A 20,711-nucleotide genomic window follows, 5' to 3' on the forward strand; every position below is an offset into this window, starting at 1 on the left:
TGCCGATGCCCCTAAGTTGACCAGATGCAGAGAACCTTCTTCCTAATAATTCACAAGAGGAGGCCTTGCGTGGCAGTCAAGCCTGCAGGCTCTGGAGCCTCATGATCTGAATTTGAATCCTAGCTCCATCACTTTCTAGTTATATAACCCCGAGCAACTTCTTTACACTCTCTGACTCAGTTTCTTTATTTGTAAAATGGTGATGATAATAATAGTGGTTGACTCAGAGGGTTCTTGCGGAGATTAAATGCATTCATTCACACAAAATGCTTATAATGGTGCCTAGCATAGAGCAAGCACTCAATATTTGTTAGCCATTATTATTATTATTACGAGGATAATGCATAAAACAAAAGCCCAGTTATTTTTACAGCAGGGAATATTCCTTTTCAGAGACCGGAATGTTCACAAACCTTTCGTGGGGCGTCTCTCTCTCAATGTCTCAAGGTCTCACTGTCACCGGGGGAAGCCAAATTAACCGTCTGGAAAGTGGTTGGAGTGCCTGGATTCAGAGCAAGGGATGTGGCTAGCAATGAGGAATATTTCACATGCGCCACGGGAAGGGAGGCCTGAAGAACTCTCCCTGGCGTACGTTAGGCATCTCCCATTGAGTTGCCCCATTCTCTCAATTCAGTGCATTGTCAAGTCTGCCTCTCAGATTCATTTTGTGTCCAGTGCTACTCTCTACACAATTTTTACTTAAATATGTAAGCACCGTTTAGTTTTAGACATACTAATACAGCCAAACGTTCCTTGCTCTGCCCTCTTTAGGCCTGTAAAATTTTGTCCTTAGTGCCTTTTGCTTCATTCCAAACTCATCCCTTATGTGTTGATTTTATCTTTTAAGTCTCAGAGATTTGAGAGTACTTTGTGAGCATCTCTCACTGTGGAAAAGGCCAGTGTTTCCCCATCTATTTCCCCGGTTCAGCCCAGGAAACTCACAGCCATGTAGACCCAGTGGCTCAAAATTCCTTTCTGTTCTAAATTGACTTAATTGGATGCCTGTTTCACTGCTCAGAATGTAGATGGCAGTGGCTTATAGTAGAGGGGAGAGTAACAGGGGGTGAGGAACAGTATAAGAATCTCACCAAATTGTCATATACCTAACATTTAGAAGTATTGATTACCTGACACCAGGTATAAACAGGGCTGGGTAAGGGAGAGTTTCTGGTGTGCACCACGATAGGTACGAACATTGGAGATTCAGCACTCTGCCAAGTTGCTCAGAAATCTTCCAAATCTGAATGGTGTAAGCAGGGTTTTGAAGAAAAGCAGTAGTTTCCTGGTAAATTGCTTCCGTCTGGCAGTAGAGTTTAGCTCTACTTACGATGCAGATGAGGCCTGTCCAGGTGTAGACCATTGATGAGGTCATAGCCATAAGGGAAACGTTTTTGGTTGTCATTGATATAAGATCACAAAAGAGATACTATAAGGCCTGCCTGACATCATCAATGCAAAATGAGAAGATGAAGGCTGAGGGACGAGCATATCTTTCATTGAAAGGAGAGAACACAGATGAGCTCATCTGAAGTTTTCACAGGAAGGGAGAGACAGAAAATATTTCTCCTTTCCTGGCATGTTTTTCTGCTTTCTTAGGAGTTGAATAGCTGACACATATTGGGTCTCATAAAGAGATCACAGAAAAATAAAAATAAAAGGCAATTGTTTTCGAAATTCTTCTTTTTCTGCCCCCTCCCCATCGTGATTTAGTAGCTATGCTAAAAGATAAGCAGTTTTGTAAGCTTTTCCTGATGTAAGTCATTTCAAAGTGACATTTCCGAATTTTTCATCCAGCACTTCTGTTAACCAGAGGAGGATTTTGCTTCACAGGTTATTAGACTCAGAGAGGGCCTTGTCACAAATGGCAAAGACTGACAGAGGAAGGTTTGCTCCAGTGCGCTAAATCAGGGGGAAAGATAGACAAGTTGGGCTGTGTTCCTGATGGTGCTCTGAACAACAGGGTAATGGTCATGGACTCGCTCATGCTGCCATCAAGGGACCTCATTATCTGATAGAATACTGAGTAACCGAAGTCCTTAAGTTTTCCTGAATAAGTATACATGTGTAGCATGCCCATTAAAGAGCCCTAGCTTTTACAGAACTTAGATAAAATAGATAAGAATGTAGGAGAATCCAACTTACTCTGCTCTCCAGTGGACTAGAAAGAAAACAAACAAGGAAGCACAAATGATCTAAACTAGCCCATCTCAAATCCGGAAAAAGCAATTCCACATCTGGCCAATGGAATGAAAGAAGGATGGGTGGTTGGACAGGCAGCAGGATAAAGCGTACCCTTGGTTGGTTGTTTCTAGGAGAGACTGCAGCATCACACAGCTGTGCGAGGTGTGGGGTTCCTTGTCTAGGACTCTGCAGTGGAACATGCAAAAGAAGTTATAACAGCGCCACTTGCTGCCTTAGTCCCTGAGGAGTCATCAACTTCAATTGAATAATTAGAAGAAGTAATGGCAGTAACCTGAGTAAACTGGCATCCGTAAAAATATCTTTAAAGAATGGTAACAAGGGAGGAATGGGAAGCCATGCAGCCTGAGAATGTTCAGGAAAGGGGAGTGTAGCCCTACCTATTTCCTTAGTCCTAAGGGCCTCGCCATATGTGTAAATATTCTGTATAATGAAGGCACACCAACTAAACAGAATCACAGGGCAAAGAAATTCCAATTCCTTCTCATTTTTTGTGCAAAATTATTAATTAGTAGTCACAATGTTGACCCTGAATTGACCAAAAAGGGCTAAATCAGATTAAAACTACTTTTTTGGATTTACTGAGATATAATTTATGTACCGTAAAATTTACCCATCGTAAGTGTGCAATTTGCTAACTTTTTAGCAAATTTTTTAAGTTATATAACCATCACTACAATCCAAGATGTTTATTTTTTTAAAAAAGCTTTATTGAGGTATATTCACATACTGTACAATTCAGCCATTTAGAGTATGCAATTGAGTGGCTTTTAGTACATTCAGAGTTCTACGTTCATCACCACACTCAATTGTAGAGCATTTTCATTATCCCAAAAGTAAGCTCCACACCCCTTAGCCATCACTCGTCAATTTCCCAGTTCCCTCCACCTCTAAGCGACCACTAATATACTGTATCTCCATAGATTCTGCCTGTTCTAGACATTTCAAATAAATGGAATCATACAATACATGGTTCTTTTTTACTAGCTTTTTTCACTTAGCAGAGTATTTTCTTCATCTTTTCATCAGTTGATGGACATTTAGGTTGTTTCCACTTTGTGGCTATTATGAATAGTGCTGCAATGAACTTTCACATGCAAGTTTTTGTGTGGACATATGTTTTTATTTCTCTTGGGTATATACACTTAAAAGTGGAATTTCTGGTTGTATAGCACACTTATGTTTAACTTTCTGAGAAACTGCCAACTATGTTTCAAAGTGGCTGCTCCATTTTACATTCCCGCCGGCGCTGTATGAGGGTTCCAGTTTCTCCACATCCTCACCAACACTTGCTATTGTCTGTCTTTTTTATAATAGCCATACTCATGGATGTGAAATGGTATTTCATTGTGATTTTAATTTATATTTTCCTAATGATTAATGATGTCAAGCATCTTTTTGTGTGCTTATTAGTCATTTATATATCTTTGTTGTACTTATAACTTTGGTGATGAAGACAATGTATATGGCCTGCAAATCAGTTTTTTATTGCTGCTATAACAAATTACTATGAGCATAGGGTCTTAAAACAGCACAAATATATTATCTTACAGTTCTGTAGGTCACAAGTACGTCTGGCACTGTCTCTCCAGGATAAAATCAAGATGTCAGTGGGCTGCATTCCTTTCTGAAAGTTCCAAGGAAGAATGCTTTTCCTCTTCATTCAGATTGTTGGCAGAATTTAGTCCTTTGTGACCTAGGACTGTGGTCCCTGTTGCCTTTGCTGGCTGTAAACTGAGTGCCTTTCCCAGCGTCAAGAGGCCACTGCCTTCCTTGGCTCTTGGCCCTCTTCTTCCATCTTCAAAGCTAGCAATAGTGGATTGAGTCCTTCTCATGTTGCCTCTCTCTGATGGACTCTTCTGTCTCCCTCTGATTTTAAGAACTTATGTGGTTAGACTGGGCTCACCTAAATAATCTAAGATAATCTTTCTATTTTAAAGTCAGCTCATTAGCAACCTTAATTCCCTTTTGCCGTGTCACATAACATAGTCGCACATTCCAAGGATTAGGATATAGACATCTTTGTGGGGCCGTTATTCTACCAACCACACCCTGTCTGAAGGACACACGTCATTTCCATCTAACTGTCGCCAAAGATAAATGCAAATCTAATGTTGATAGACCTTCCAGTTTTCCCACATAAGCCAAACCAAAACACACACACACACACACATACACACACACATTTTTTCTTAATCTCTCCATTTTTAACTGAACCCAACTAATTTAAATTTTAAAAAACCATTTACAGGCTAAGCATGTCATTGCTGTGAACATAGCCTGGAGTCTACCAGTACCCTCTGGTTAAATCTTCCATTTACTATATTCTCTGCTCATGTGTTACACCTCATTTCCCAGTATAGTCAGAGTGTTACTCAAATTGTAATAATTTATTTTGTTAGATTACATTAACTAAAACCATGTAGTGATTTGGATAGGAGAGAAATGTTTGTTTTTTACTATTACTAAAAAGAAAGCTTATTGTAATAATAGAATAAGTAAGATTCTAGGGAAAGTATTTACCTCAGTACACAATTTAGGAGCAGATTTAGAACTATAAACTTGTGTCCTTATTGTAAACAGAGGGGTTTTAAATAGTTGCACATTAGAGCATCTTTTACACCTAAGAGTTCTGTGAATTTCTTACACACAAATAAAGTACAGTAGTCCCCACCCACCACTACCAGCTATAAACTCCCCTTGCCTGAAATTCTAACATTTGCAAACTTACTTCCTTTATCTTTGGGAGACTAGAAGACTAGATAGCAAAGAAGTAGAGCTTTTGCAATGACGTCTTGGAAAAGATGAGAAGAAAAGTTCTCAGAGGACTGGTGAAGAGGAAGGGTGCGGAGCTGAGTAAAAGGCCAAATACTGACTTAGAAGGTAAGAGGTGGGAGTGAAGGAGACCTTGCGAGCGAGACAGCAGGACAAGAAGGAGTTAAAAAATTCCGGAGCTATAAAATGCAAAATGCATTTGGAAGGAGAACCAGACTAAGAAAAAAATCATGCATTTTAATATGACGATTATCTGTAACAAAGCAACTCTTGTTGGAATTGCCAGGTAGCCAGATCCTGAAAAGTTTCTGGCCAGCAATGGATGGTAACTGGACATTAATAGTCAGTATCCATCGTTACTAATTTCAGATGTATAAGATGTTGTTGGTATTTATAAGGGTTTTCATAGGTTCACGCTGATCGAGGTCCTTTAAACTTTATTTAACTCATGAGTTCTTAAATTCTTCATCCGGGAATTCTCATTTCAGAGAGCTTACGCAGATTTAACTCCAGTGGCCTTTGTGAGGGACCTGTGATAATTGCAATGTAAGCAGAGGCTAGCGTTTCTTAAGGCATTGCTTTCATATTCTCGCTTATTACAAGTCATTATCCATTGATTAAATCTGGATTAAATACAATTTCCTTAGTTTTAGGTGTTGAAAGTATGTGAAATCCATAACGCCTCGTTTCTTTATACTCAACTATTTGACTTAGTGGGAGTCACTATCGTATTCACCTTTCTCTTGAATTGAGATTTGGGCCTGCCATGGCTATCACAACTGTTTTCTTGAACAATTTCATGGGGTCATGAGCAAGTCAGCCCGGCATGCATTGATTCACAACTTCTCTGGAAGTAGATACTTTTTGGGGTCTCCAAGAAGACCAATCTCAGTGTGACTTTTAAGCTCTCTCTGTCTGTCCAGATACTTATACCAGTTTGGGAAGAATCCATCATATTTAAATTATTTCTTTTTATAATTATCCTGAAACCCTCACAGTTCTTCAAAACAGAAGCATTTGAGTTCCTTCTCACTAACAGATTTATTCTCTCTCCTCTTTCGTATCTTTTTCCTCTTTTCTTTAAACTTTTGCTTTCTGAGTTTATTAGAAGTTCCCAACACTGCTTCTTATACCATTTTCTCTCCGTGTGTTAGCAGAGATACTGCCGATGATCACTAACATTTATTCAAACCTCACACCCTGCTAAGGCATCGTTCCAACAGCTTCAAATGCATTCATGTACTTATTCCTCTCAGCAACCATAGTGGAAGAAAACTACGGCACAAAGAGATTAAATAACTTGCCTAAGTCACTCAGCTGTTAAGTGATGGAGTCCAGACACCTGACATGCAGGCTGCCACTTCTTATACCCATGTCCACTGCAGGCATCACTGGTTTGTCATGCATTTTTGCTGCTCAGTCCTCATGAATGTAACCCAGAATCCGTGTCTGAGCAGTACTCCAGGAAGACCCTGCCAATTGCTAGTTTAGGCTTCAGAATCTCAAACCTATTTGCCAGTTATGCATCCTTTCTGGAGCTCTCAAGTCGTCTCCAACCCTGCCTCCTGCAGTCCTTGTTCCTGTCATTGCCCAGGATCCCAGTCATCGTCAACGTGTCTTCTCATTCTCCTGCGGAATGAATGCCTGTGCACGCTTTTTAGCATAGATTGCCTTTACCTGAACTGTGAGAATCTGAAGCCTTGTAAGTACAATTCATTTTTAATGGCTAAGGATAGTAAAGAACCATTTTCAAATGATGTTTGCGACTCATAGTGTTAGAAGAATTGAAAGAAGACCCATTTGATTCATTTAGTCAATGAGTCAACAAATATTCACTAAACCTGGATTAATGAGCATTTGCTAACTACCATAACAAACAAAACCATAAGTATATGATAGCTAAAATATGATAGGTTATTTCTTGCCCACATAAAGTCTAAAACAAATGATTGCAGAGGAGAGTCTTTGTGGTTTGGGTCAAGAAGTGGCACACTTCACTTCTGTTGATGTTCCATCTGCTGAAACTCAGTACCTTGCCCACACCCAACTGCAGAGAGGCTGGGAAATGACCTAGCTGTGTGCCCAAGAAGAAGAAAAGGATTTAGTTAGGAGCATATCAGTCTCTGCCATGGCTTCTAGAGTGGGAGGCCTCATGCTGTTGAAAACAAAGTTTCTATTAGCAAAGGCCTGGACTTCAGCCCTGAGAAAAAGTTACTTACAATGCTCTCTGTTCTTGGCTGCCCTCAAAAAACAACCCTTCCATTGGCTCTGGCTCCTCTCTCAATCACCTTTATACTGGGCCAAAGAGATTTTTCAAGCACATATGTTCAGATTTTTTCCCATTGGGTTTGCATCTTACCCGAAGTCACACATGGAGCATGTGAGCCAGAGCCCAGATTGTGCACAGGAATGTATTTTGGAGCATTGGCGCCTGGGACTGCTCATCTGTGGCTGTCTGTCCCTCCGGTTACTCCTCTTTCAGGATCAGGACAGCAGCAAACTCCTCTGCCCTGAGGCATCACGGGGCCATGCTCATTCACACCATTGGATCCCGACACACGAGATTTAGCTACACCTTAGGTTCACCCTTTGTGCAAGCGCTGCGCTTGCTTACTGGGGAGGCTCCAATTTCCCCTGCTCCATGTCAGTTCAGACAGGAGGAACCATAATCCAAAGGCTAAGGGGTATGATGAGTCTGAAGGAGCTGAGCAAAAATGATTCTCTTAATGCTTCTGATTCTGTGTGTGACACTCCTGAAGGGCCTTGATTCCTCATATTAGGCCTGATGAATTGAAAAGTTTGCCTTTGTCTCCATTTCCTTGATTTTCTTAAATCTATACAGATATAAAATTAAGCATTATCTCCTTCTGTGTCATACAACTATAACACAAAGTTATAGATTAAACGAAAGAATAATCTATAAACCCTACCAATTTACATAAAATTAGCACTAATTTAATCTGCTGGCAGATGCTGACTTGCAGAAGTGGAATGGCTGCTTGCAGCACATAGTCCTGATGGCTGAGGTGCAGCTCACACCCCAGCAGCTCTGTGATCATGGCTCAGCTCTCTCAGCACCTTTTTATGATGTGTCATGATCTTTTTTCTTTGTTTGTTTTTTGCCAGGGAAGATTGGCTCTGAGCTAATATCTGTTGCCAATCTTCTTCTTTTTGCGTGAGGAAGATTTGCCCTGCACTAACATCTCTGCCAGCCTTCCTCTATTTTGTATGTGGGTCGCCACCACAGCATGACTGCTGACGAGTGGTATAGTTCCACATCCAGGAACCAAACCGAGTTGCCAAAGCAGAGCGTGCCAAACTTAACCACTAGACCACAGGGTCAGCCCCATCATGACCTTTTTTTAAGCATTCTCTTAGCACAAACATATAACTTATCATTTCACATTAGTTAACTTCCATAATGAAAGTAATAGTCGTTAATGTGAATGTAATCAAACACAAACACAGGCATGGCATCACACAACAGAACTTATTCATCAGGTGATCACCCAAGTGATTTAAAATAGGCTTATATTTTTGTTGTTGGTTTTTTGTCTTTTGTTTTTGAGGAAGATTAGCCTTGAGCTAACATCTGCCACCAACCCTCCTCTTTATACTGAGGAAGCCTGGCCCTGAGCTAACATCCATGCCCATCTTCCTCTACTTTATATGTGGGACGCCTGCCATAGCATGGCTTACCAAGCAGTACAAGTAGTTCCGCACTGTGATCCGAACCAGCAAACCCCGGGCCGCCAAAGTGGAATGTGCGAACATAACCACCGCACCAGGGGACCAGCCCCTGTTGTTGGTTTTTTTCAACTGACCATTAAAATAAGAGCTCTAACTTGAAAATTCCAAATAGAGGACCAGTAATGATCTCTCAAAAGAAATCTCCTCAGCTCTCACCAGGAATCAGGGAAATAAGTTAAAGAAAAACTAGAAGAGTGTAATTCGTTGGTTCTCAAACCTGGCCACGTATCAGAATCACCCAGGAACTTGTTAAAAACAGAAATTACAGCTTCCATGCCAGAACAGACAACTGCATCAGAAGGCTGAAGCCTCTGCTTCTGCAAACTGGAATGGAACGGTTACGCACACCGAATGAAGCTGTCTCCTTGGCAACCATGATCGAGTGAATCAAAAGGCACCTGAAACCATCTCATGTTTGCCTTACTCTTGGGGTAGGGAGGACCTTAGAGTCCTGAGTCGAAGTCATGGTCTTGTGCAGTGGTTTTAAACCACTTGGGATTCAGGTTTCGTAGATTTGGAGTAGGGCTCGATAAGATATCCAAGCTTTCTCGAATAAATGTAAGAGCGTTGGTTGATTAAGAAGTGTTCTTTACATTATAAATTTCTATTGATTATAAATATTTGGATACCTTTGTGCTTTGTCTTTAACAATGGATCATAAAAGTAATAAGAAGTGTAAGTCACCTCTGCTAACAACAGCGACAGGACAAAGGCCATTACTTTTCAGTAAAAGCTCAATATAATTAATTAAGGGCTCGATTTAATTCAGTGGCATTTGAATTTTATAGCTGTACACTCACAGCTATTAAAAAACACCTTTATTATTAAAACTCCTGAAGGAAAAATAACTTGGTAATTATGAGCCTGAAACTCTCTGGTCCCTACCCTGCTTTTCCCCATTGGCACAGTTTTTATTACACAGCGAGGCAACTATTGTATTATAGCAGGACAGATTATGTTTTTAACAAGTGCCCTGGGGGATCTGAGGCCACCAGTCCATAGACAAGGATTTGAGATCCCCTGTAACAAGCATTGGACTCTAGGTCAAAAATCTGGGGTCAAGTTTAGCCCAGCTACTTGCTTGCTCTGTGGCCTTGGACAAAGCATGGAGCCTTTCTGAGCCTAAGTCTCTTGCTTATATAAAAGATAGAAATGCTTTACCTACTTCTCAGGGTTGTTATGAGAGCAAATACAATTCAGATAATGTGCATATCATACCATATGCACACATATATTCACTTAATAGGTATTTATGGAGGACCTACCATGTGCCAGGACAAGGTGGTGGGATAAAGAAGTGAACAAGAGAGATGTGGTCCCCGCTTTTATGGAAGTTACCTGGTAAGGGGCAGGTGGCAAAGAACACACAAATAAATAAAATAAATTCTGACAGTTCTTCTGCTTTTGAAGACAATAAAGTTGGCAGTGAGATATATAAGGACTGGCAACGGAGTGAAGGAGCACATGCTTTACATGGAGTGGTTAGGAAAGGTCCCACCAGGATGTAGTCTTTGCACAGAGACATGAATGACCGGAAGAAGATGGCCATGCGGAAGTCTGCAGGTAGAGGGTGTCAGGGAAAGGGAAGAACCGGAGAAAATATGCTGATGTTTTGGAGGAAAGAAAAGAAGGCCAGTGTGGCTAGAACACAGGGGAGTGTGGCCTCAGTGAATTGGAGAGGTAGACAGCTGGGCCTCAACACATAGAGGGTGGTTGGTCATGAAGAGGAGCTTGAAATTTTGTTCTAATTACAGTGAAACAGTACCAGGTAATTTAAGCAAAGGAGCTATGAGATCTGATTCATGTTTTAGAAAGATCACTCTGGCTGTCATGAGAAGTGTAGTGAAGGAAGAATGGAAACAAGGAGACAGGCTCTGCAGTGGTCCAGCCAGAGAAGAGGGCAGCGTTCGATTATAGCAACAGAGAGGCCGGTTAGATATAGAGTGTGTTTGGAGGTGGAGCTGGGGAGCTTCTTATGGGTAGGGAGTCAAGGAAAATATGCCAATGTGAATTCAGTGTCATTCCAGCTGCATTCTCCTATTATTGCCCTGCATTATTCTCAAAAATCATCATCGTATGAAATCACTCATCTTCACATCAGGTCATACATAATCTCAAGTATATGGAATATAGGTGAAATAAGGGAAAAGGCCCCTAAACAGCCAAAATAGAGTGGAAAGCCTATGAACATATTCAAAGGTGAGCTCCTCACAACCTTGCTAAAGTTTCTGCCTTTAAACATAGTTCTAATAAGCATAATAACCTACGCCTAGAAGACAATTAAAAAGGAGAGAGGAGGTGAAAGAGGGACAGCTTCTAACATGAGGCTGTGTGACAGTGCAAGCAGGAATAAAGGATAAATAAATGAGGGAAAAAACAGAGTGTAAGAAGTAGGTATGAGACTCCAAAGGGCATTAATGAATTACAGTTTACTTCACAGTCAAAGAAGGCACAGAAGAGTGAAGACCAGTGTAGAATGTCCTGCCTGTAAAGCGGTTAAAACAAAATTAAATCCATTTGACTTACGAAAAACTTAAGCTTTGGGTATATAAAAATGATTTCATGTGGACCCTTATTTCCCCAAGTGCTCAGTAAAGGAATCTTTTCATTGTATTTTGGGGTCATGTACACAAAGTGCTGTATTTTTGTCCCCAGCTGATAAAGGCCTACTAAGGTGTAATGTACACAGAACTTCCACTGCTGGAAAGATGGCATAGATGTACTTTCCCCTATTCCTCCTGCTATATACAACTAAAATCCATGGACATTATGTAAAACAAACATAAGAAGACTGAAAAGTGGAGAGGAGAAAGCAGACTGGCTAGGGACCTTGAGAACTGGAACGACACAACTGTTACTTCCTTGGGTTTACTTTTTCCCTCCTAAATTCCTAACTGGGAGCTGAAGAAGCCAACCACCAGAAAATGCGAAGGGAACAGAAAAAAAATGCCCCAAATAAAGACTGTTCTCTCTAGCCAAAGGACCAGGAGTGGGGCAGCCTAGTAAGACAGAAGATTTTGGAAAATGCTGCTCTACTTCAAACACCACAGAAAAGACTGTGGTCTACCGCCACCCACACCAACAACAGCTGAGTAAGGAACTAGACTCCACCTCGTCAGACTGAAATGAGGTTCTGCAACACCCCCGCAGATGTGGCGTCAGAGAAGACAGATTTCATCTCCACCAGGGCGAAGAGCAGAGGGGGAGCCTGGAGTTCCACCCTCACCCTGCGGTGCCTCCTTACTCTTCTCTCTGGGGAGGTGGTAGAGAAGGCCTCCTGGAGAGTCAGGCCTTTCACCCACCCCACCTCCCCAAACGAGACCCCTCCACAGTGGTGTCAGTGGAAACCATGTCGGGAGCCAGAAGTCCCAGCCCTGCTCAGCAGGAATGAGGAGTCCCCCACTTGTATGACAAAGGAGGTCAAGTGGAGAGCCTGGACTTCTACTTGCACTGGGTAGAATGAGGCGGCACCTCTCTGCTCCCCCGCCTGAGTGGTTTCAGAGAAAGCCAACTAAAACAGAAGGTTTAAATAAGATCCAGAGTTGCATAACATAATATGAAAATGTCCAGGTTTCAACTGATAATCACTCATCATACCGAAAACCCACTTTCATCACTCTTATTCAACATAATGCTGGAAGTTCTATCCAGTGAAATAATGCAGGAAAAGGAAATAAAAGGCATACACATCAGAAAGGAAGAAATAAAACTATTACAGATGAAAGGATTGCCTACTTAGAAAATACCAAGGAATCTACAAGAAATCCTAGAACTAATATGTAAGTTTAGCAAGGTCATAGGATATACAAAAATCAACTGTATTTCTATATGTTAGCAATGAACACAGAAAGTGAAAATACAAAGTCATTTACTATCCCTCAAAAACCCAAAATAATTAAGTATAAATCTGACAAAATGTGTACGGGACTTGTATACTGGAAACTACAAAACTCTGATGAAATAAATTAAAGGAGGTCTAAATAAATAGACATACAGTATTCAAGGATTAGAAGAGTCGACCAGTTAAAGATGTCAATACTCCCCAAATTGATATACTGGCTTAATGTAATTTCTATCAAAATTCCAGCAAGATTTTATAGTTATAGACAAGATTGTTCTAAAATTTACATAGACGCAAAGAAACTAGAATAATGAAGAAGAAGAAAGTGGGGAGAATCAGCCTACCAGATTTCAAGATGAATTACATAACTACAATAATTAAGACTGTGCGGTATTGGTAGAGGGATAGATGCATAGATCGGGGGAATAGAAGGGAGAACCCAGAAATAGATCCACAAAAATATGACCAACTGATTTTGACAAAGGTACAAAAGCCATTCAGTGGAAGAAAGATAGCTTGTTCAATAAATGGTGCGGGAGCGATTGGACACCCATAGGGAAAAACAAGTGAACTTTGACCAAAGTCTCACATCTTATGCAAAAATTCACTCAAAATGTATCACAGACTTAAACGTAAAATGTGAACCTATGAAACTTTTAGAAAAAAAATAGGAGAAAATCTTCACTATCTAGGTCTAGCCAAATAGTTCTTAGACTTAACATTAAAAGCATGATCCATGAAAGAAAAACTTGATAAATTGGACTTCATCAAAGTTAACAAACTTTTGATCTGTGAAAGACTCTGTAAAGAAGATGAAAAGAAAAGCTACAGACCTGGGAGAAAGTCTCGGCAAAGCACATATCTGACAAAGGACTAGTATCTAGAATATAAAGAACTCTCAAAACTCAACAGTAAAAAAAATGAACAACCCAATTAGAAAATGCTCAAAGGATATGAAGAGACATTTCACCAAAGAGAATATAAAGATGGCAAATAAGCCCATGGAAAGATATTCAACATCATTAGCCATTAGGGAAATGCAAATTAAAACCACAATGAGGTATCACTATACGCCTATCAGAATGGCCAAAATTAAAACTAATGACGACACCAAATGCTGGCAAGGATGCAGAAAAACTGGATAGCTCATACATTACTGGTGGGAATGTGAAATGATACAGCCACTCTGGAAAACAGTTTAGATATCTTAAAAAAACTAAACATGCAACTACTATATGACCTAGCAATTACACTCCTGGCATTTATCTCAAAGAAATGAAGACTTATGTTCGCACAAAAATTTGTACAGGAATGTTTATGGCAGCTTTATTTGAATAGACAAAATCTGGAAACAACCCAGATGTCCTTCACCAAATGAATGGCTAAACAAACTGTGGTACGTCCATACCATGGAATACTACTCAGCAATAAAAAGGAACAAGCTATTGATATACACAACCGTGATACCATGTGAAACCTGGAAGAATCTCCAGAGAATTAATCTGAGTGAAAAAAAGCCAATCAAAAAAGGTTATGTACTGTATGATTCTATTTATATAACATTCTTGAAATGACAAAATTATAGAAATGGAGAACAGATTAATGGTTGCCAGAGGATTATGTGGGGTTTGGGCCAGCATAAGGGACCCTTGTAGTGATGGAAATGTTCTTTAGCTTAACTTTATCAATGCCAATGTGCTGGTTACAATATCGTACTCTAGTTACAATATCCTACCCAAGATACTACCATTATGGGAAACAGCAGAGGGTACACAGGATTGCTCTGTGTTATTTCTTACAACTACCTGTGAATCTACAGTTATCTCAAAATGAAAAATTTAATTTAAAAAAAAAAGTCCTTAAAAATGGAAGGTATGGGATCATTTGTTAATTTAATGATAAAATGCACAAAGCATTCCAACTTGTTGGATCACATGCACTATCCTCAGATTCTTCAATCCTTGTTCTTTTTCTGACAATTCTATGGTAGGTGGATGGGTAGTTGCTTCCACTACTGGTGGAAGCAGTGGTTGGGTGGATGCTTTTTATATTGTGCTGTTACAATTTTTTCAAAGGAACACATGGTTAGTGGAAAAAGCCTGGGTATACCAGTTGTTCATTGTGGGTCACTGCATGTTGCAAGAGAATGACCCAAGCCTACAGCTACCATCTAGTAAAATCTCACATTCCTTTTCATCTTCAGGAAAGCCGCTAGTGAAAACATCACGCGTGACCGTCATCAACACGGAGGAGCCCGCGATCACAGTCGATGTAGGAAGCACCATCAAAACAGTGCGAGGAGTGAATGTGACAATTAACTGCCAAGTTGCAGGTGAGAAATTCATTCTTGTGTTAATTCATTTGTTCAGATATTAATGGAGCCCTGTGCTAGATTAGCAAAGAGATTAAATACAAATTCTCCTTTCAGGGATTCAGGCCTAGCAGGAAAGCTAAGGCATGAACCTCAGTCCCTCTGAACATGGAAAGTTCTACAGAAGTTTAGAGGAGGAGGGACTAATTCAGACTGGAACAGATGTGGTAGAAGAGGTGGTTTTTTTATCTCAGCCTTGCACACTGATAGGATGTGAACATGCCAAGATGGAGGCAAAGGGTGTTCCAAGTGGATGAAAGAGTGTGAGAAATTCATGGTAGCAGGAAAGCCTCAAGACTGTAAGGAACAGTGTGTGCTTTGCTCTGGCTGGAGCCCAGAGTGCAGAAATGGTGTGGAGGGGCTTAAACTTTAGTAAGGTGGGTGGCAACTACGCTGTGGGAAACCTTGAATGCTTGGCCAGAGACAGATAAAGAGTGACCTTAAGGAGCCATACTTCCAGAAGAGTAAGCCACCAGCAGTGCACAAAATGGATTGAAGAAAGGAAATGCCAGAAGAGAGAAGCCAGTTTAAGAAGTCATCATAGTAGTTTAGAGGGGAGGTTATAGGGGCCTAAACTCAGGGCAGTGGTGGTGGAAAGGTAAGGAGTGGAGGAACATGGGAGAGATGGCACATGTAAGACCAACAGGAACCTGGAGCTTCTGCACATCACATGGGTGGGAGTCATTCAGGAAAATAGCCAGTGCTGCTAGGAGTCGTGACATAGGCATTACCCTCGGGTTGGCCTTGCAAACTCAGAGGCCTGTAGAGACCAGAACATCACTGGGAAGTGGAGGAGTAGTGGACAATAGGGGGTGGCAGTATGCACTTTATAAAGCATGCCTTCAATTAAAAAGCCAGAAACAGCAATGGAGAGCCAAATGAAGCCCAGCTGCTAATTCTGCCCAGCCGTGGACCGCTAGTCTGTGACATCTACCTTAAGGGTTTTCACTCCTCAGTGCAAAGAAGAAATGAGTGGCTCCTGTGCCAGGGCCCGGCTAGAGTCCCCTGATTGCTGTCCTCATACCCTACTGTGGCATACCCAAACCCCGGCTCCCTGGTCATACCCGTCTGCAGAGGGGACAGGCAGTGGTATCCACTGCTCCGGAGGTTTCTTCATTGAGATCTCAACCCCACCATCAGAGGTTTTACCTCCACTTGTGATTTATAAGGCCGGAGAACCCATTTCAGAATAAGTAGGAGGAAGATCTTAATCTAGAGCATGTTGTTTACAAAGAACGGCCAGTTCTGGTTTTCTCTGAAATGTCCTGGTAGCTCCAGGAAGCCAGAAATATAAACTTATCTCTGGCATTGTACATTAGCCGCTTCTTTTTGTAAAGTTTTCCTTGGCCTCCTGTGTGTTCAGCCTCTTCAGTGAAACCTTCTAGAACCAAATCCCTTTAGGCCCTGTACTCCCAGGGGGGGAGTAAGACAAACCCCTGACAGGGCTTCCCATGAGTGAGCTGTCCCTCTGCGCAGGGACTGGTGGGGCAGCTAGGGCCTTTGTGCAGAACCCTCCCTCCCACCTGTCACTATGAACACGCGCCTCGGAGACAACGCGGACTGGAGATAGAATGGACTGTGTTGGGTCTCTCCTTGAGAGTTGAACTGGTAGGAGTAAAAGAATGGGGGGCAAAGGGTGGCGAAACAAGGAATTGGGCATTTAAAGAAGATTGAGAGAACAGAGTCCAGGTAGGGAAGTATTTCCCATGGGGAGCCCAGGACACTACAACCAGCTTTGGCCAACTCTTCTATGCCGCTTGGGGCCCTGTCTCCCCGACTCCATCCAGAGATTCGTTCTTGGTAACCTTATAGTGAGATCTGAGGTGGTTGTGTCCAGTTTTTGCCTGGCCATGCACATTACATTCTTTATTTTTATTTTTATTCATAGAACTATTTGTATTAATCATGGTTAATTAAAATAAATCTTTGTGTCTCTGTCATTATACCTTTTGTTCAATAAGATATATATTCAAAGTGGGTGGGAAAGAGCCTGCTTTTGATTACACAGATGGTCTGTGAGTTAATTGCACAAAGAAATCATCCTTGAGCTGAGTCTCCAGTCCAAACACTGACAGCTGGAATGCTAGATGGCAGAAGGAACCACTTCTACTTCGCTGCTACAAGTGGCTCTATGGCTCTCTTACGGCATAATTTCAATGGCTGTGTTGTAGTCTATTTTAAGAATATTACATAATTTACATGGAATAACTCATGTCCTTACATATTTTAGTTGTTAGCAGTTTTTCGTTAAATAACTCTTTGCACATGTATGCTTTCAACTTGTGAAAGGCAGCCTCGTGAATCCTTTCCAACTCTTAAACATAAAAAATATTAAGCAATGAGTATGATGAGACTTTTTCTCAAAAAGTGATCCAATGCACCATACCACTCCCATACTTGTTGTCTATTTGAGAGGAGCTCAGAAAACGGAATAGAAGATAAAGGGTTGGGGAAGAAGGGAGTGTTTCAGTCATTAGGAACTGATGTGCAAAGGGCTTGAGGTAGGAAGAGCATGCTGCACCTGAAGGAGTAAAATATGGCTGGTGTATTATAGACAGCAGAGAAGAATGTAGCATGACATGTGGCTAGAGGGTTGGGGAGAGTAGGCAGGGGCTAGATCTTACACACTCTCATAGATTATGGTACAATTTGAAATATTATCCTAAGAGGAAAGGAAGCTTTTGAAGGAGTTACCTAGGAGATAAAATTGTCAGGACTAGTGATGCAGAAATAAACAACTGAGAAATCAATGATGAGCAGTATATTAGTTAGGGAATGCTAGATTCTGGTGACAAGTAGACTTCCAAATATATAATGGATCAAACACAATAGAAGTTGATTATTGCTTACCTAAGAGTCTAGTCTTCCTATTCAGCTGCCCCACACAGCCATTCAGGGTCACAGAATGCTGGTGCCTCTGTTATCGGAAACACCTGCCTTCCGAGGTCTCCCTGAAGGTTCTCTCTGTCCTGTCAACCAGAAGAGGGAAAACCCAAGTAGTAGGGGATGGTTGGGAAGGCTTTTAAGGGCCACACCCAGAAGTAGCACACATCACTACTTCTCACATTCCCCTCTTAGGCACAGGGCCACTCACAACCACAGGGGATGCTAGCAGTGTAGCCTAGATGGGTACCCAGGAAAAAGAACAAAACAGGTTTTGTGAACAGCTATCAGTGTCTGCCACAGTCATTTTGGAGAAATGTGGAAGGCCGAAAACCTGCTTCCCAGACTTCCATGGTTCTTTAGAATAATTGCCAAGGCTGACATTTAAGTTACTGAATCCTTTCCTTTTCTTGCACCAAGCCATCAAAGAAGCTTCTAGAAATTATCGTGTCAAGGTGTACCTTTCAGTGAACGCCCCACCTCGAGATGTTGACAAGCTGCTATGGGGCAAGCAGCCTTCCAAATATAACAAGTGGTCTAGTTAACAAGAATATCCTGCCTGGGATTTAAAAAAATATTATAGCATCACCCTACCAGGCAGCTCAGTGGAGATTAAAGGCCCTAATCCTTATAATCATATCAAGTTACAACCCATTATGACCAGACTCATTTATTGATCCTTTCAAGAAACAGGGAGAGCATTGTATTGTTGATAAGATATGCCACAAAGGGGTAACAGTAAAAGCAGGTTCTTTTCTTTCCCTTTTTTAGACACAGATCATACCAGGGAGTCCAGAGTGTGGAGCCTTTCCAAGTAACGTGTCAACAACATAGCTTTGGACTTTGTTCTGTGGTAGAGTGTATTTTCTGTCATTTTTCAGACATTTCTTTCTGTAGAGTGTGCTGTCACATCCCAACAGGATAGAAAAAAAATCTCCCACAACCTGACCAAGCTTCTCAACAAGAAGAGAGCTAACAAAGCCAGTACACGTGGATTCTAGAAACCTCCCTCCTAATGATAATCTTGGTGTTACAATTACAGCAGAGAGGTTAATTCTGAAAGTAGAAAGGATTTAAGGATTTGACAGTTCAGAAACAACAGGGCAGCAATTCAGATCTTCTCTTAAAGGGGAGTCTGGTATAAGGGCAGGCAGGGTGGGGTACTTGTTAAGATAGGGATCCGTGGCATCAAATGTATGAGTTTGAATCCTCTGCCATTTGTAGGTCACTGATTGGCCATGGGGTGAGGAGAGGGGGGGCGGGGGGGGGGGACAGGTTAGGAGATCCAAACCAATGTCACTAATGGGGCAGATTTCTTAATCTCTTTGAGTCCCACATTTCTCATTTGTAAAATGGAACTAATAATAGTGGATCGTGGAAAATGTGATTATGTTTATAAAATGTTTGGCTTATAGCAAATGTTCTTTCTCCCTCTAACACGTTCAGGATATTTTTACATAGTTGCTGACCTCGGTGCACTCCTGATGTTTAGGTTTTCTGAACGTTGATATTAGGCATGTGCATCTGGTACCTTTGCAAGGGACTCTGGCTTAAACAAGGGCTGGCGATGCTTTCTAAAGCATCATTGTCTCTTGAGAGAAAAAGGAAAAAGAGCTCAATGACGCCTCATTTATTTTTGCTCTTCCCTTATTCCATCTGTGTTTATAATATGTCAGAGCCAGTCATGGAAGGACTAAAAAGATTCTAAGGCGTCTTTTTTAGTGTCATTCTCTGCCTAAGGCCCACAGTCCCAGGATAGAAGCCCCCAAAATGTGACACCACCAACAGCTCCTCTAACAGCGAGTTCATGCTGCAGGTCCACACTTGAGCGAGTCTGAGAGAGGTTTGCTAATAGTTCTATTGAAGAACGATTTCCACATAATTTCTCTTCCGTTGGTACTGCTGTCACTTCTGTGGTTCCAGTTTTGCGGAGTCTGGAGGTTACTTCCTTCTCCTCTTTGCTATCCTAAACATTTCCATCTCTCCCATGAACTGCCCTGCCCTCGCCTGAGGAATTCAGCCCTTTGGGGAAACACCCTGTCTTGTCCTGGTAAACACCCCGACTTCTTAGGGGCAAGAGGCAAAGCATGAGGAAGGGAAGGCAAGAAACTTACACCTACTTCCTGGGGATGTAAGAAACGGCTCCCAGGTCCCTCTCCATCCCTGGTTCTCTCTCTCTCCCTCCTGCTCCTGTGTCTCACCCTCCTTCCTCATTTCCTCTCTCCTCCTGCATCTCTCTGCCTCTGGCTCCCTGCAGGAGCTCTGGCCCTCACCAGAGAAGGACACTTCTGCGAGCAGCAGGGAGTCTTGCTGCAGGATTACGAGTGTTACCCACAGAGAGACCCCCATGATGCTTGGCTCTGGAGACACGCACACCAGGGTCCACAGCACAGTCATGGAGAGAGTGTTCGCTCCCCGGTTCACTTAGTCGTCACACTTTTGTTCGTGAAACTGAAGACCCATTTATTCCACTCCTCTTGCTCTGCCTCTCTGACTCTAGAACAATCTTAGTTCCTGTTAGGGCTATGTGCTCCCTGCCCACAGCCCTCCTTGCAGGAAGGTGCCAGCGATAGTGCTACACGTGAGCAATTCATAGCAAGGGAAATACTTGTAGAAAATAGTTTCTAGGACCTCATTTTTCCTTGCACTTTCAGGAGAGAAATGGCTGGGAGTGTTTTCTTCACCTTACTCTTCAGAGGCTTTCTGAATGCTGTGGATTTTTTTTTTTTAATGTGAAAACAGGTCAGGGGCCAAAGTCCAAGCTGGCATGGCTGGGCATCATGATGCTGTTGCTCTCCCTAGTGATGCTGTCATGAAAATCGGCTTTTCTGCCTCTCACCTGCATCTTTTCTTCAGGTATATTTAGAGACCATGCCAGCCTGGCCCCTCTCG

The 20,711-nt window shown here is 41.8% G+C and overlaps 1 protein-coding gene across 3 annotated transcripts in view; it reads left to right on the forward strand.

Moving 5' to 3' along the window:
• The window catches only part of ADAMTSL1 (ADAMTS like 1), an 852,153-nt gene that overhangs the window by 762,656 nt on the left and 68,786 nt on the right, over positions 1 to 20,711 (forward strand). For all 3 annotated transcript variants that reach the window (XM_070495595.1, XM_070495594.1, XM_014845577.3), the window contains one exon: positions 14,769 to 14,897. In XM_070495595.1, coding sequence (XP_070351696.1) covers positions 14,769 to 14,897 — 129 coding nt within the window. The remainder of the gene's footprint in view (positions 1 to 14,768; positions 14,898 to 20,711) is intronic.

The sequence above is a fragment of the Equus asinus genome, chromosome 23 (genome assembly GCF_041296235.1).
Source record: "Equus asinus isolate D_3611 breed Donkey chromosome 23, EquAss-T2T_v2, whole genome shotgun sequence".
In the NCBI taxonomy this organism is placed as follows: domain Eukaryota; kingdom Metazoa; phylum Chordata; class Mammalia; order Perissodactyla; family Equidae; genus Equus; species Equus asinus.